The 16993-nt window shown below is 39.3% G+C and overlaps 1 protein-coding gene across 1 annotated transcript; it reads left to right on the top strand.

Annotated features, from left to right (window-relative positions):
- The first annotated feature begins 3668 nt into the window (after window positions 1–3668).
- anks4b.S (ankyrin repeat and sterile alpha motif domain containing 4B S homeolog) lies at window positions 3669–16786 on the top strand. The gene is made up of 2 exons (XM_018237880.2): window positions 3669–3920; window positions 15202–16786. Exons 1-2 carry the CDS (start codon window positions 3757–3759, stop codon window positions 16256–16258), a joined length of 1221 nt encoding a protein of 406 aa, XP_018093369.1. The 5' UTR covers window positions 3669–3756; the 3' UTR covers window positions 16259–16786.
- The last annotated feature ends 207 nt before the right edge of the window (window positions 16787–16993 follow it).

Genomic DNA, 16993 nt, shown 5'->3' with positions numbered 1-16993 from the left:
TAGCGTATGGTGCACACAGGGAGTATAGGGAAGGCAGAGTATGGCACAAACAAGGAGCATGGGGCAGGCAGAGTATGACACACACAAGGGTCATAGGACAGGCAGAGTATGACACACACAGGGAGCATGGGACAGGCAGAGTATGACACACACAAGGGTCATAGGACAGGCAGAGTATGACACACACAAGGGTCATAGGACAGGCAGAGTATGACACACACAGGGAGCATGGGACAGGCAGAGTATGACACACACAAGGGTCATAGGACAGGCAGAGTATGACACACACAAAGGTCATAGGACAGGCAAAGTATAGCACACACAAGGGGCATAGGACAGGCAGAGTATGACACACACAAAGGTCATAGGACAGGCAGAGTATAGCACACACAATGGGCATAGGGCAGGCAGAGTAAGGTACATTCAGCAGTGTTTGGACTAACCTACACAAACAACTTGCAGCTGGCTAGTTGCAGAAGACTAATGGGGGAATGTAATATGTTTTGTTAGAGCAACAAAACGACCATTGCAAATGCTACTGACCATGTTTGTGTCCTTTTTGACTGATTACAGACCTTAACGACTTCATCTCAAAGTTGGTGTCAAATGGCTTTTGCGAACATTCGCAGTATATGTAATAAAATTTTCCAACCTCAAAGCGGATTTTGCAACAAAATATTTAAGAAACTCCAGAGCAGGTGTTAATGCTAACCTTTGCTTAGCGACCAAAATATAATGGGACTGATAGAAAAATCTGGTGTGTAAACTGAATAAAATATTTTCCATCTGACATGTGACGCCTGTGGGCTGGGGACGCTGCATCTTTATCCGGTAAGATAAAAACAGATGGTGTCGTAAAGACTTTTGTTTCTCATTGAAATACATTGATTGTCGGATGTAACCGCATGAACAAAATACTACATCCAACATTATCTGATCCGACTTTACATTCTGGCTATAGGAGGATCAGATTTCGTAACATCCTGCCAATTTCCATGGTGTTGCATAGTATGATCAGATAAAGTCTCGTCAACAGATTTCTAAAACTCGCAAATGTTTCTATATAAACAGAAAGATGCAATAAACTGTGTGAGCCATAATATGGGAATATAAAATATTCCAGCTAAGTGCATGTTGTGAAGAAGTCTGTAAGCCAGTCCTTAATCCACTTCACCCTCTGGGTTTATTTACTTCCACAGGGCAAACTTGCCTCCGTGCAGTAACCCATAGTAACCAATAGCTGAAAAATAATATAGCTTGGATGTTAAAAATACATATCCCACTGAATACTAACTTATTTCTTGCTGAATAGTTTTATTTAGATGTTTGAGATCTGTTACATTGATCAATCTTGAAAACTTAAAAATTCAGAATTTGTGTTTTGTCCACTGCGATTATCTCGACTGGTATCATAAACTTACTTTTAATAAATGTGCCCCTTACTATACACTGGGTTGTCATTTAGCATCACTGGGCAAATTTGCCCATGGTTTGTAACTCATGGCAACCAATCAAATTGCTGCATTCATTGTTCTTCTTGCAGCTGGCTTTAAAAAGCAAATCACTAATCGGTTCCTATAGGAAACTGCCCATGGGCAAATTTGCCCATTGTTGATTAATGATCCCGATATCTTGTGGTGGCATCTTTCCCCGGGTGTCTGACTATGCAACGACTACTGTACTATATAAAGCTCACAGAAGAATTCATGGACATTTAAGCCATTTATTAAAGTCACACATAGGGGCCCATTTACTAACATTTGGATTTCACTTTTATTGCATGAATCACATTCTTTCCTAAAAATTTGTGTGTTTTTTTTATTTTTCTAAAACCCTAAAAAATGCAGCTTTATAAAGTGTAAAAATACACCAAAAGCCCTACTACAGAAAAAGTCGTTGAGGTCCTATAGAAGTCAATGGGAGCTGCGCTGTTTCTATTGGACCTTTTTTAATAAATGTGTAATTAATGTGTAATTAATCCTTTAATAAATAAGTTTGATCATAGTTTTAAAAAAACTATTAAATTCAAATGATTGATAAATGGGCGAGGCCACAAAGGCCTGTGCCTAGGGCGGCAAATTATTTGGGATGGCATGCCGTCCGGCCGCTTGCTGAAGAGCACTGGGGACACACAGCTCCCCAGTGCTCCGGCGTGTGCGATCACGTGGGCGTGTTCCGTTTCGTACAATTTTTGGGCCGTGTGTGGAGTGTCTGGACATTTTTCATTCATGGCGATCCGACAGGTTAGAAAATTTCTGTCGGCTGCCGATAATATCTCTGCATGTATTGCCGATCTGACAATATCAGTGGGCGACTGTCACCAGCTTTTGTCAGACATAACTTTCGTACGATTGCTGTCAGGGGCCGAACATCGGCTGATCTGTTCTTTTACTACTTTCTTTGATCTGAATGGTTAGTGGCAAATCAGTAGATTGCACCTAACGATCGTTCCTCCGATATGAAGGTAAATCTGCACATCTATGGCCAGCTTTAGACTGACAGTCATCTTAGACTGACAGTTAGTAGTCTGCCATTCCTTTGCTACTCAACTAAGCCAACATCAGACCATGGTGGTACAGGTATGGGATCCCTTATCCATTATCCAGATGGTTCTGAATTATGGGAAAGTAATCCCACAGACTGCATTGATCCAAATAATCCACATTTTTATAAACTATTCCCTTTATCTCTGTAATAATAAAACAGTACATTGGATTTGATCCAAATGTATCCTTATTGGAGGCAATCTTTGGAGCCTATTGGATTTATTTAATGTTTAAAGGATTTTATAGTAGACTTAAGGTATAAAGATCCAAATTATGGAAAGATTCATTATCTGGAAAACCCCAGGTCCCGAGCATTCTGAAAAACAGGTCACGTACCTGTACTGTATTTATTTTACACATTGTCTAAAGAATGGAGAATGTTGGAAAAGTACTTGAGAGATATGAGAGGCATTCAGAATGACCCAGTCTCACAAATGTCATAGGCATGGGATTTCAATCTATGCAGAAGCAATGGCCATTATAGTTCTGTTTGTCTTGATATGACTTTATGCCAGAACATATAAATGGGGTTTTCCAGATGCCTTAAGTCTACTATAAAATCATCCAAATATTAAATAAACCCAATAGGCTGGTTTTACTTCCAATAAGGATTAATTATATCTTAGTTCGGGTCAAGTGCAAGGTAATGTTTTATCATTATAGAGAAAAAGGAAATCATTTATAAAAAATTGGATTATTTGGATGAAATGTAAGCATGAGTACATTATCTACATTATCTACATGAGGTTCCAGTCTGGGATGAGTGATGACATGAAGAGATGAGAGGGTATTTGCTTTACCTCTATATAAAAAATATCCTTGGTACAAATGTAATATTATTAATTTTTTTATTTTAGCTTCCAGAAATTCCACAGGTCTTTTCCTCATAATAATACATATCCACACACGTGTATATGCTCTTTTATAACCCTTCTGACCCTATATAAAGTGATTGGGACTTTGAAACCATATTCTTATCTAAATAAAAAAAATGTTTCTACCCTTATTAGCCTACATGTCCGTTCGTTGCTAACGATCCCTCCCCATGTTAGTCATTTACAGGGACTTTGCACCCAATCCTATCTCTCTAAATGTGCCGTCAGGGCGGTGATCATTATTTAACTCTCTTTATGACGCCGGTTTAGTTGAGGAGCCAAACTGAAATTCTCAGTTTACAGAGGGAATACACTGGAATTAAAAGGGGGAGAGAATGTCGACCAGATACCACCAGGCTGCCGTAGATGGTTATCCGGATATCTTAAAGGAAGCCACTAAAAAGGATGTTAACACCACAGATGGGGATGGAATGACTCCCACTATTCTAGCTGCTTACCATGGCCATCTGGATGTCCTTGAGCTCTTGTGCCACAGAGGGTAAGTGGAAATGCCAAAAGCTACTGCATATTGCCCTTCAATGGTAGGGGAGTAAATGGGGCCTGCTGGATACCAGGGACTATTGTTTTGCCATAACTACTTGTGAGTTCTAGTATCTCTTGTTTTCTTTTCATTTAGTAAAGGATGGTGGGTACACTAAGGGGCAGGAAGGCATTGTTATCGAGTTAAAGCCAAATCCTGCTGAAAAAGGCCGAATCCTGGCCGAATTCTGAACCGAATCCTGGATTTGGTGCATCCCTAGTTAACACCAACAGGAGACTGTTGGGTGGATGTGTTGGTTGTGCTCACATGTAGCCAATGGAGGAGAGTGACATTTGTGATTTAGGTGGCTACCAATAGATGGAAAGGCTATTACAATATACAAGTGTGGGATCTATTTTCCAAAATGCTTGGGACCAGGGATTTTCTAGATAAAAAGCTGTTTTGTAATTCGGATCACCATATTTGTATACTTTGGGTCTACTACAGCCTATTATTCATTAATATGAATGTTTATAGCTTATAGCTTATCATCAAGAACAGGGACCAGGGGCGTAACTATAGAGGAAGCAGACCCTGCAGTTGCAGGGGGGGCCAGGAGTGTAGGGGGCCCAGTGAGACCCTAATTAATTAGCAATTTTAATATATCTTGGTAAAATAGGCCAACTTATAAATATTTTGGGGCCCTAAATTGAATTTGCTATGGGGCCCAGTAACAACTAGTTACGCCACTGACAGGGACTATTTATTATTACAGAATAAAATGGAAATTATGTTTAAAATGTTTTATTATTTTCTTCGAAAGAACTCTGTGGAAGATAGCCTTCCTGTAATTCGTAGCTTTTTGGTTACCTTACTCAAATTTATGTTTTTGGGGAGGTTATATGTCCCTAAAACCTCATTATTCTTTTCCTATACGTTCAGGATAAACAGAGGTAACACCGTGGAACTGACACGCCCTACATGTAACAATGGACAAAAAGCTCACACATAGGGGAAGCCCCTTTCCTGAGGGTAAATCATAGCTGTAGTGTCAGATTAAAGGCTCCACGGCACTAAAGAAGAAAAGTAACATTTATATTTATCAAAATCCAATTTTTTTCAGATTATTTGAATAAAAAAGTCCGACCAAACTAGAATCCACGATGTGACCTTATTTATTATTTAAAATCACAGTTTCACTGAATTTGGGACAAACTTGATAAAATTGAGCGAAAATCTGAATGGTACGTTTTTTGCGAATCGTTGGATTTTTGTGGGGCTTTTTACAGAACATACTGAATTTTCAGGCTAATTCCAACGCAGACCACAGAAACTTCCAAATAGGATAGGGACCTCTCCCATTAACTTATATAATATACAACCTCGGCAGGTCTGAGATGCCAGATTTTCAGATTCAGACTTTTTCTCTCCTTGGGGTATAAATTTGACTGGAAAATTTTTTTAGGTTTTTTTTTCCATTAAAATTTCAGATTTTATAGTAAAAAGATTAGTAAAAAATTTTTTCACATTTTTGGCATTCGGACTTTCAGTGTAGACTTCACAATGGTGCTTTCTGCATTTGATATTCCGCCTCCGCTCAACGAGTCTGGGTCCAGCAGGGTTAAGCATATTGGGGGTTAGGGTGGGAGCATTCGGTATGCTATATTAGGGTAGGACTTCACAAACGATTTTGTCGCGATCCGACGCGCTGAAACAAAATACAGCGCCTGCATCCAACAGTCGCGTTGGATCAACGCTGCGACACGATGCGACAATTCTATCTCTTATCTTATTTTTGTCGTATGCGATAAGTTCCATGCGTTTTGGCGCAGCGCGTCGGATCGCGACAAAATCATTTGTGGAGTCCTACCCTTAGATAGCAAGTAGGCTCCCCTAGCAGAGCATATCTACATTTGTGTTGTACCAAACTTGGCGCAGGGATACTTTATAAACATACTCACAGAAATTTTTAGTTTTCAAAACAAAAAGGGCAAATATAATAAATAATACGGTTGGTAGAATCATGTGCTGACTGCAGGTGACATAAGGATTGATTTTGCCCTATTTTGACAAAGAGTCCCCTCAGTCTTTGGCCGATTGTGGTTGAATGTGTCCAAAGTCGGATATAAAGCTGCCATAGACAACCCAATATTTTATTTTCTTAATTCATCTTCCATTTGTTTTCTTATTACTGTAGGTAAGTCAAATACACAGTTGCAATAGTTAAAACTGTGAAAATGCTTTAACAAATTATTTGCTTCCATGTGAGCAGAGAAAATTGTTTCCTTGTCATTTTCAGAAAAATAAATGGATGAACTGATCTGTACCGCTCCATGTGAATCAAAATGAAATCACTTGTCTATCTGCGGGCAATGTGGACTGACGCCATACAAATGTCAGTGATAAAAAGCAATTCTCTACTTGCCAATGTGACAAAAGTGTAATATTACACTGCTTTTATTAGGAATGAGTTCCCCGAATCTAAGGACAACTTGAATAGGCCTACTCATCTTGTAACATAGAGGCCCAATTGTATTCATTGAATAGCCCATAGCAAACACGCAACAGCAGACCTATCACTGTTAATTGTGTGTCGGTTGCTATTGGTTGCTGCACAGGTGTAAATATGGACTTAAAAGCTAAACCCTTCATGATTCTGTCTGACTACACCCCATATTAGATAACCAAAAATTTACTTATAGATGCTGATTCTAATAGGAGTATTTGTTTGCATTTTAATCGGTCCCAGTGAGCAACCCTGGTGTTGCTGAACTTTAGAGCTCAACAACACGGTTTTACCCATTGATAAAATGCTGGGCTTTGTAGTCTATAAATGTATAGATGAGCTACAATGTTTAGATTCTGTATATGTATAAGCACAACTGCTCTGACTGTTTTGGATATAATTGCAACCTCAATGGCACCAAACAGTATGGCTATCACAAGGGGTGAGATTTCACCCAATCCTCAAATTAGGGAAAAAATGCAAATGGGAGGCATGTTGCCTTTAAAATTTTGCTGTCCTAAGTTGAGGCATTTGCGGCCTTCCCACAAATCTGGGAAAATATATTGAAAGATTTTTAACTGCGTTATCTGACATTGGGGCTTTCTAAGTCAGTGGGCCACATCTACAATCAACGAGGCAAGTTGCACCCATGGGGCAGTATTTGTAAGTTACCTCTTACTTCTCTAGCAGTTGTGCCTTGGATTTCAATAAATACTTTTTAATGAAAACAGCTGCAAGAAAGGCTTCCCTGACTGATAAAAGGTCTATCTTGATAGTTCCTGGGTGATATTTCTAGTTGTTTGTTCCATGTTTGACCTTGCCTGACCCGATTCTTGTCCTGATTGCTGCCTGTCCCGACTTCTGCCTGTATTTCGACTATTCTTCTGGATCCTTATTTGTACCACTGCTTTAGTATTCTGACTCGGCCCGTGACCCCGACTACGCTCCTGCCTCACGATTATGTACTGCACTGCCAGCCTGTTCTTTGACTACACTCCTATTCTCCGTTCCAGTACGTACGGTTCTCTCCTTGGTCCTCTCACATTAAGACCTGGCGGCATCTGAGTAGCGGAGGGCTCCTCCTGAAGTGAAAGGCAGTTGTTAAAGGCAGAACAGTGAATTAATCAATAAAACAATGGGCAGGTTTTATCTTTCCTGTGCTGTCCATTGCAGCAGAATAAATATCCCTACAGTGCAGATCGCAATCTCTTGCACTCAGTTTAACGCATGATGACAAGGTTTCTCCATATCCCCCTAATAAATCCGTTAGTGTCATATTCTATTTTTATAACCTCCTGGTTAAAAAGCCTTTAAAAGATTTCTCATCTCATATTTAATCTGCCATTGCCAGTGTCAGCCCAGTTAGAGATAGCAGCAGCTTTTCCAGCACATCTCATCCTGTGTGTGTAGTTCTGAGGTTACAGATATCACACACACCCCTACAGCTTTCTTCATTGGAAACTTCCAGCAAGCGGGCTCAGGTAACACTTCCTGAATACAAGCCACACTCCCTACCCTTTGTACTATGGCCATTAACACTAACAAATTAAAGTGTTTGGCATGTATTTAAATTGTATGTCCAAAAGGGCTGTAAAGGTGGCCATACACAGGCAGATTAAAGATGATTAAAGCTGCCGATATATCGGTTCTTATATCGGTATATGGGAGCTTCCTACGGGTCTCCCCAATCAATATCTGGCCAAGACAGGACTGGAAATCTGTGGGTTCTGACAAATGCCAGAGGGGCTGCTGTAATGTCCCATAGACAGTCACTATTTAGTGGGCTGGTGGAGGACTATTTGGGCCTCTGTGTACTTGGAATGCCAAAGCCTATTTTGGGAGGTTTGATTTTTCTGGTGATCGAGGACCGGCTAGTTGTAATCATTCAGCAACATCGCCAAACGAGCAGATCTTATCATGTATGGCCACCTTAAAGGAGAACCAAAACTTTTTTCTTAAAAACCCCTACCCCCATACCCGACATAACCCCCCCCCCCCGGGTCCCCCAGCCTAGGTGTAAACTTCAGTATTCCTAATTCTGTACATACCTGTCTTTGCAGATTCAGCGGAGCGGAGCTCACGGGCATCTTCAGCTCTTCGGTCTTCTTCAGGAAGTAAGCGATGTTTCGGCGCAAGCGCAGTTGGAGTTTTCTCGCAGTTTTGGACAACTGCGCATGCCCTGAATGTCACGGAAATTGCCGATGCACCGGAAGAAGACCTGAAGATTACTGAAGAGCCGGAAGATGGCGCCCATGAGCTCCGCTTTGCTGAATCTGCAAAGAGAGGTAAGTAAAGAGTTAGGGTTAATTACCAAAGTTTACACCTAGGCTGGGGGGAGCAGGGGGGTCTATTTAGGGTAGCGGGGTAGAGTTTTTTTTAAGAGAAAAGTTTTGGTTCTCCTTTTAGGTACAATGGTCTTGTTATACAGAAAGAACTGCAAGGTTAGGGGCATCCCAGGTTAGAAATGTGAGGGCAACTGTGCCTAGGCCTATACTGCTTAGAATCTTGCATCAAGCACTAGTTTTTTCTATTCAGCCTGTCAGTGGCATAACTACTATGGGCTGGGCCCCCACAAGAAAAAAACTTTGGAAGGCCTGGCCCGCAGAGTCCTCCTTTGGCCTCTCCCTCTCAAACCACTGCCAGCTGCCTATGTGCCTGCCTGCTTCAAGTGCCAGTCAGCAAAAATTAGGTGGCAGAAGGGGCTAGGAGAAGTAATTATACAGCAGACTTGCAGGATCCATGCAGCCTCAATCAGTTCTCAGCTCATCGCAAGGAAATTTTCATTTTCTAGACAAGTGACTTAATTTCCAGAGGGATACAGTTTCCAGGTTTGATTATCGCCATTCCACATGCTTTCATTTTCACTCCAAATGAACATTTCAGCCATTTCTCATAGAGACAACAGACATTTTTCAGGCAGGACAGGAACAAAGTGAAATATAATAGTGCTTGTTTCGAAGAGGAACTATGTGTTATTTTAGAGGTATTGCAGAGATCATTCATTATATTATGATTTACTACATGCAGCCCTGCGTTGGCTGGCCTCTATATTCCAGAATCAATTGAGCTTCAGACATGTCAGTATTTATCTATGAATATAATATCTCATTTAACAAAGCAGCACTCCAAAGTGCAAAATAACCATGTTTTTTGTCCATAATTCAGGATTTATTCCTGGAAATCCAGCATCTCCCTCCACTACTCCAGCATTTTCTTTCTACACTTGTGTGCAAATGGTGTCACAGCATGTGTTGACTTCCCGGCAGATGTTAATTCCAGGGTTTCTATGACACTGTGTACTTTGCACATGTGCGCAGCTCAGCAGAGCATACACACTACACACAGATTGTAAGGAGCATGTATGGGAGTAAAGTGTGAATAGAGTCCAAAAGGCTCACTTATGAATGCCAACCTGCTCTCCAGGATCTCCCCACAGACCATACGTCTCAACTGTCCCGTTTTCTGCGGGACAATCTTGATTATGACAGCTCAGCCCGCAGTCCTGGTTTCTTACCGAAATGTCCCGGCTTTCTCTTTGATCTTCTGCTCTCGAGAAAAAGATACAACGTTTCTAAAACTTAATGAAAGAGCCTTAAGAGCCTTTTGGGCAGAGAGCCAGAACAGCCAGCAGCTGCATTTGGATACTTTTGTAACAATTTAAGATAAGCAAATAAACAACTGTAAATATTTAAGATAAGCAAGTCTCTTGGGAGCAAATAACTCACATACGGAGGGCTGACCAATTCACGCCTGTTATGATATCAAAGCAGCTTTATTTCACTATTTAATTCACTAAGATGCGCCTTTTACTCAATGTTACCTGTTCCGCCAGACTTGCCTTCGCCAGCTCAGACCAAGCGAAGTGCAATGGAATGTATAGGGCTTCTTCAATAACAAAAAAATTGCGGGCCAGGCCTTACAAAAAACGCTGGCGTCTTTTACTTTTTCAGGGTGATAGCCTGCAAAAGTCCGTAAAAAATGTTTTGGGTACCCGGCTTCCCCCCAACATTTCCTACCATATGGCACATAAACTATACACTGGGCTCATGTGTAGGGCATTATAACAACTTTATTTTATTTTATTAAGGTTCCCTGCACTTGTGTAGCGTTATATATTTGCTGCAACATATACAGCCATTCAACTTTAACTTCCCGCCATATGTAAATTAGCCAACGCTAGCCCAACTTTGCTTCGATTGGAGCAGTAACGCTAGCGCAACTTTGCTAGAGGTCGGCGCCCTGAATGCAAATTCTGATTTTAGTGAATTAGCGTTGTCCTGGCGAATCTACGCCTGGTCGAAGTGTTGCGATGTGAGCAAAGCTGGCACTGGCGAATTTCCGCAGGTTAGTGAACTTGCCCCATTGTGTGTGTGTAGGGTAGAGTACATGCTGTCTCAAGACCAAATGTGTTCAATACAGTGAAATTAATATTATCTTAAAGGCGCAGCAAATATGTCTATGGAGAAAGTAACTATACATTAGATATGGTTCCTGTATAAAGTATGTGGTCAATTTGTATCCCTGTGAAAGTATAATATTATAGTTTGGTCTGAGCTTCAGTTGGGAGGTTAAGCTGAAGGATCATCATAAATTATCAAAACAGCACAAGTCAAAAAATCTGCCATAGAAGCTGATACAGCAATACTGATTAATAATCAGAATAAACAGACTGCACTGGGTCTGCGGATACAAATCTCTAAACAGTCGCCGGCTGCTTTACAGGGAAACAAACAAAGCTGTTCAAATTCTGGGAAGTAAGGTGGGGGGGCTCCCCCCTGTCAGTTGAAAGTATCATTGTTTCCCTGCAGAGCAGTTAGGGACCGTCTGAAGTTTCCTATCTGCAGCAGTCAGAGCAAGTAAAACTAAGGGGGAATTTAACTGCATACAGCCAGATTTCTTATAAAAATGTTACAGATTTTTTAATTATAAATATTGGAGATAGATTTTTTTTTCATTTAAGAAAGTAAAAATTGGATTTTTCTTTTTGGCTTTACATCCCCTTTAAAACACAAACAATATACATAGTTTATTTAGGGTTGATAAATGGCTAGTGCAAAGGCCATAATATCATTACAGGTATGGAACCTGTTGTCCAGATTTCTTGGGACCTGGGTTTTACTAAATAACCATTTTTTCCTTACTTTGGATCTCCATACCTCAAGTCTACTAAAAAAAAAAATTAACTTTCATTAAACTCAAAAGGATTTTTTTGCCTCCAGTAAGGAACAATTTTATCTTAGCTGGAATAATATTAAATATACTGTTTTATTATTACAGAGAAAAAGGAAAATTTGATTCTGAGCTTTCTGGATAACAGGTTTCCAGATAACAGATGCAGGCATGGTATTTAAAGCTGAAAAATCATGAACTATGCCTATTCAGAGCCCAAAGCTGAAAACAAATACACTAAAATACAATACTGTTTTATGGATTGTTTTGCATTCAATAAGGATGAGTTGAATTGTATGTAAGTTGAAGTACAAGGTATATCATTACAAAGAAAAATTTAATATTTAATTCATTTTTAGATTTAAAATTATTTACATTTTTAAATTTGAATTAAAATTTTAAGTTATTTGATTATAATGGAGTTTACGGGAGGTAGGGTTGCCACCTTTCAGAGCAGCAAAGTCAGGTGGGTGGGGCTGTGATGTCATGGGGCGGAGCAGTCTTATTGAGGGGTGGGGCTTATGATATCACAGAGTGGGGCTATGACATGGCCAAAATTGGGCAGTGGATGAACTAGTGTGAGATGGCCTTTCTGTAATTCTGTGCTTTCTGGATGACATGTTTCTAGATTACAGATTGCATTACAAAAGATGATCAGATAAACTGAAAAGTGGCCGATGGATAGCTCAGTTTAGCATATGCATATATTCATCAGCTAGGGTTTGTAATACACATAAATTCAGCCACTGGCCACCTCCATCCGCCCAGAATCCAGCTGATATTTACCTTTTCGTAAATTTATGTTATTTAAGATGGTAATGTTTCTGGTAAATCTGCTATTTGATTGAAGCTGACAGTGACAATATCGAAAGTATTAGGGGGTTATTTATCAAAGTCCGAATTTATCTCATTATTTTCTGAAAAAAATCTGCACTGATTTTTTTTGGCTTATTTATTAATGCACTTTACCAAAAATTTTGCTTGTGGGAAAAATCTGAAAAAATCATGAAAAATTTTTGGACTTTCTTACCAAAAACTCAGAAAACTTCATATTATTGCATGAAACACAGCGCACATGAAAAAATTCAATTGACTTATATGCAACCTCAGCAGGTCTGAGATGGCGGATTTTCGGATTCAGAGTTTTTCCATCCTCTATAATAAATTCTGAAAAATTTGTGATTTTTTTTTCACTAAAAAGTCGGATTTAATACTAAAAAAACACACATTTTCGGGTTTTTAGTAAATAACCCCCTTATTGTCCACCTTGAGTTATTTTCCCCCAGCTGCAATCAATATAGTTTTGCATAATTAGGTTATACCACTGAATGCTGGAACAGCATTTTTAACCAGATAAAAGCAAGCAGTGTTTTTAGTCTGCTCTCATGTGATGAGCAGGAATAAAAAAAATACCACCTATTTATAGGCCATTTTATCTTTTCTTTTATTTCCCCTTGATTAAATGTGAGTGAGTGCACAAAATGTTCATTCTTTGCATGAATGCTTTTATTAATGTAAGTGGGGTAGTTATTCTTCATTGGTCTCTTTATTGATGTGTATGAGAAATGCTTCTGTCAAGGCGTGCAATTTGGCACCTTCCATTCCTATAATAACCTTCCATTCCTACAATAACCTTCCATTCCTACCTATATGCTCTTTGAACAACAGGAAAATTTGCACCTGGGCAGTTTTCAGTGACAACCAATCAAATTTTTGCTTGACTTGTTCTAAGACCAAACTAAGCCCAAATAAGTCTAAAAGATGTTTATGCTCTGCTCCATATATTGACATTTCTGCAATAGTAAGTGGTCATTTTAGTATTTCTGTAGTATGCTTTAACCATTAATATGCCTGTTTTATTTGATGACTCTCCATGAGCTGAATCACTTTCATTTCATTCCCTACTGGACTATGCCATGCGCATAACAGATGAAACTATTGCAGCAGAACAGTGGTCCCTTTTTCTTACCCCTAGACTTAACCAGGCACAAGGCCTGGGGCCCAGTAACACCCAGTATCCCTTTATGCTCATATTTTGCATCTTATTCATAAAGCATAGTATAGATTGCTACAAGTACCACCTACTAAAAGTTCCCCCTGGTGCTCAGTGTCTTTGCAGCCAATTCATAATGCTTGTGTTAAAAGCAGTGGTACACATAGGTACACCGATGCAACATATTCTCTATTAATGCAACCTTCCTCTCCCCATAATTACATAGTAAGTTAGGTTGAAAAAACACACACGTCCATCACGTTAAAACCTTTTAACTCCATTTTAACTGCTAGTTGATCCAGAGGAAGTAAAAAAAAAAACATTTAAAGCCTCTCCAATTTGCCTCAGAGGGGGCAAAAATTCCATCGCACCACTTTTTACGCCAGGCGCAAACTCGCTACCATAACGTTTATTCACTAATATGGGAATTTGCGCCCCTTGGTCGCCGAACGCTGGCGATTTTTCTCTAGCATTACTTTTTTTGCAGTGCGAGCATTTCATAGCAAAGATGTGCTAGCGTTTGTGCCTAGCGAAAATAAGCTAGTAATCTTGTGTTTAGGACAATTTGCATGCGGCGGGTATTTTAAAGTATGGAGGTCTTTATTATAAATGTTGGTGCAAATGCTTGAAGTTACCACTTTTTATTACAAATGTCCAGGGAACCTTAATAAAGACAAAATAATTAATATAATATATATATAATTTAGTAAATCTGCCCCCAAGATGGGGATCGGACATCATGCAGCCCCTTGATTAAAGGCCATTTTGCACAAGCATATACCCATCCTAGTAAAATAAAGGAGAGACAAACACACACCTAGAAGGTTTAGGGTGTACAGTACATCTGGTTCCTATGCTTTACACAGACAACACTAATAAAATATTCAGAATTTAACTGACAAATTGTTATTCAGGCCATACCAGGATTAATGTATGCTGCCCCTCTAGCAATTGAGTTTCAAGCTTTAAAGAGAATACCTCAATATATTACACCAGTATTTCTAGTATTGAATTTATATTAGCTTTGGGGACTTGCAGGGATACTGTAGCATATACTCCCGAGAACAATTATATATGGCACAGGTTCAGCTCATAGATCAACAATTTGTTGTCAAACTGATCCTTATTGAAAACCCTTCCAAGCTTTATATTGAAATTGTTCAGCTCCAGCAATGGACTATTCTAATAGGAAGCGCCTTCTAAATGACCAAAAAGGCCGATATGATTTCATTTCTAATTTAAACAGCAATGTTATGGTCACATCAAAGACTTAATTTATTTGTATCAAGCAGCTAATTTAGACGCAAGGAAAACTAAATGGTTTCCTTGTTTTTCTACCCTCCGGGATGCTGTTTAGTAATATTTAATAAAAAGCTGCTTCATTTCTAACTCCAGGTTACAACAGCAAAACTTTTCAACCCTTTGAAATTAAAAAAAAAAACTGTACCAATATACCAAACATAATGAAGATATATTGTATTTTGTCAAGCAGACCTGAGCCCATTAGATGAAAATTGCAAATCACATTTATGGGACTTTTTCAGGAATCTAGAAGTAGAGCTTTGCAGATCGTAATGTGCTTATCATAAGTAGCATTACTTATCCTAACCCGAAAATTGTATGTCTTTCAGAGGGGATCCAGACAAAAGTGACATTTGGGGAAACACGCCCCTGCACCATGCAGCTGAAAAAGGGCACTCGAGCTGTGTTTCCTTCCTGGTCAACTTTGGAGCTAATATATTCGCGCTGGACAACAAATATCGTACCCCACTTGACGTGGCTGCTATAAAAGACCGCACCGAGTGTGTCAAAATTCTGGATGGAGCAGCAAATAAACAAACATCCCTAAACCCTAAAAAGGTAGAAAGACTGAAGGAACAAGCAGTGAAGGATGCTGATAGAAAAGTCAAAGAATGTGAGAAAATTCAAGATCGGCATCAGAATCAGATGACCAAGAATTTTAATAAAAGTAAAGGCGGGACAGTTAACTCTTCCAAAGGAACCTTGTCCGGCTCAGATGGTGCTCGTTTCTCTACTCCATCTACAATAAGCAGTATCTCCAAAGGTCTTAAGGACACGTTCCAGCTGAAGTTAAAAAAGAAAGACAAGAACACAATTGACAGGGAAACAGTGAGAAATGTGATATTTGCCAATGATGAAAGTGTCAGTTCTTCACGTCCCAAAGCCATGGATGTTTTTAATGAAAATGAGGAAGAAACTGAAGGGAAAGAAAAAGAATCCATTTTCAATCGGCCTGGTCTTGGGAATATAGTGTTCCGACGCAATCTAGCTTCAGGAATCAGTTCTGATTTTGATGATCTATCAACAGCTAGAAGTGGTTTAGGTTTCCAGGTTCCAAGTGAGCTGTTTACAGATGAAACTGAAAACGGGGAAGAGTCGGATAATGAACAAGAATCGAACGTGGCTTGGGATGAAGATGAGATGGAATTGGAAGATGAAGGTGAAACCTCTCCTCTTCAGGTTTTTCTGGTATCTCATGGTTTGCTAGAATTATATGCTACTCTTATCAGGGAAAAGATAGATTTGGATGCTCTTATGCTTTGTGTTAATGAAGACCTACAAAGCATTAACATTGCGCTTGGACCGAGAAAGAAGGTTCTCAATGCCATAGAAAAAAGGAAGAACATCATGGTCAAACCAGGAAAAACCACTGACACTAAATTATAAAACTGGTATGAGCTCTTAACCTGTGTATTACCTGACCCAATGCATTCAAGGGCTCAGATGGTATTGTAGTTGGTATCATTCATCCAATCTTCCTCTCTCCTCAGCGGATTCACTGAGCAAAAGACTGGTGCATGACATGATTTAAAGGCAGTTACATGCCTGGAACAAGTGTATGAGGATGGCAAAACAAACAGTTTTAGTGGTACACATCAAGGCAAGACATTTCAATTTCTAATCTGTATTGTTAAATTATTTTCAGTGGCCAAGATGTACAAAAGAACAAATGGATGCACTCGTTGGTCAAGTTTCTAGAATTTATTCTTCAATGTGTACTAGGCCTTCAACAAATCATAGTGTTTACTCAATCATTTGTAAAATCTGGAAAATTCAGTGGTCATTTTGTTATTATTAGAAAAAGTCATAAGACAACGAATGGAAAGTAGGCGCCATGTTGTTGCTTTTTGCTGTTTTATGGGGAACTATTGTGAAAATGAAAATTTAATATAAGCTTCCTCATGCTGAAGTAAGAAACTTTCTAAATACAATCAATTAAAAATCTGCACTGTTTCTGAAATAATCAAGTTTATCTTCACTATCCCTCTCTCAGCATCTGTTTCTCTTCATTCTGGCTTTATTTGGGTGTCAGATGAATATATATCCAATATATCTTATAGGGGGTCTCCATTTCCTAGCAGATGAATTAGAGCTCACTCAACTAACTGCCTTTTGCACAAA

The sequence above is a fragment of the Xenopus laevis genome, chromosome 9_10S (genome assembly GCF_017654675.1).
Source record: "Xenopus laevis strain J_2021 chromosome 9_10S, Xenopus_laevis_v10.1, whole genome shotgun sequence".
NCBI lineage: Eukaryota > Metazoa > Chordata > Amphibia > Anura > Pipidae > Xenopus > Xenopus laevis.
The sequence above is the reverse complement of the archived record's forward strand: the minus strand, read 5'-3'. Positions and strand labels throughout refer to the sequence as shown.

Coding starts and splice junctions, on each gene's coding strand:
- anks4b.S (XM_018237880.2), top strand. CDS start 3,757: ATGTCGACCAGATACCACCAGGCTGCCGTAGATGGTTATCCGGATATC. Junction 3,921..15,201: donor GAGCTCTTGTGCCACAGAGG/GTAAGTGGAAAT, acceptor TATGTCTTTCAG/AGGGGATCCAGACAAAAGTG.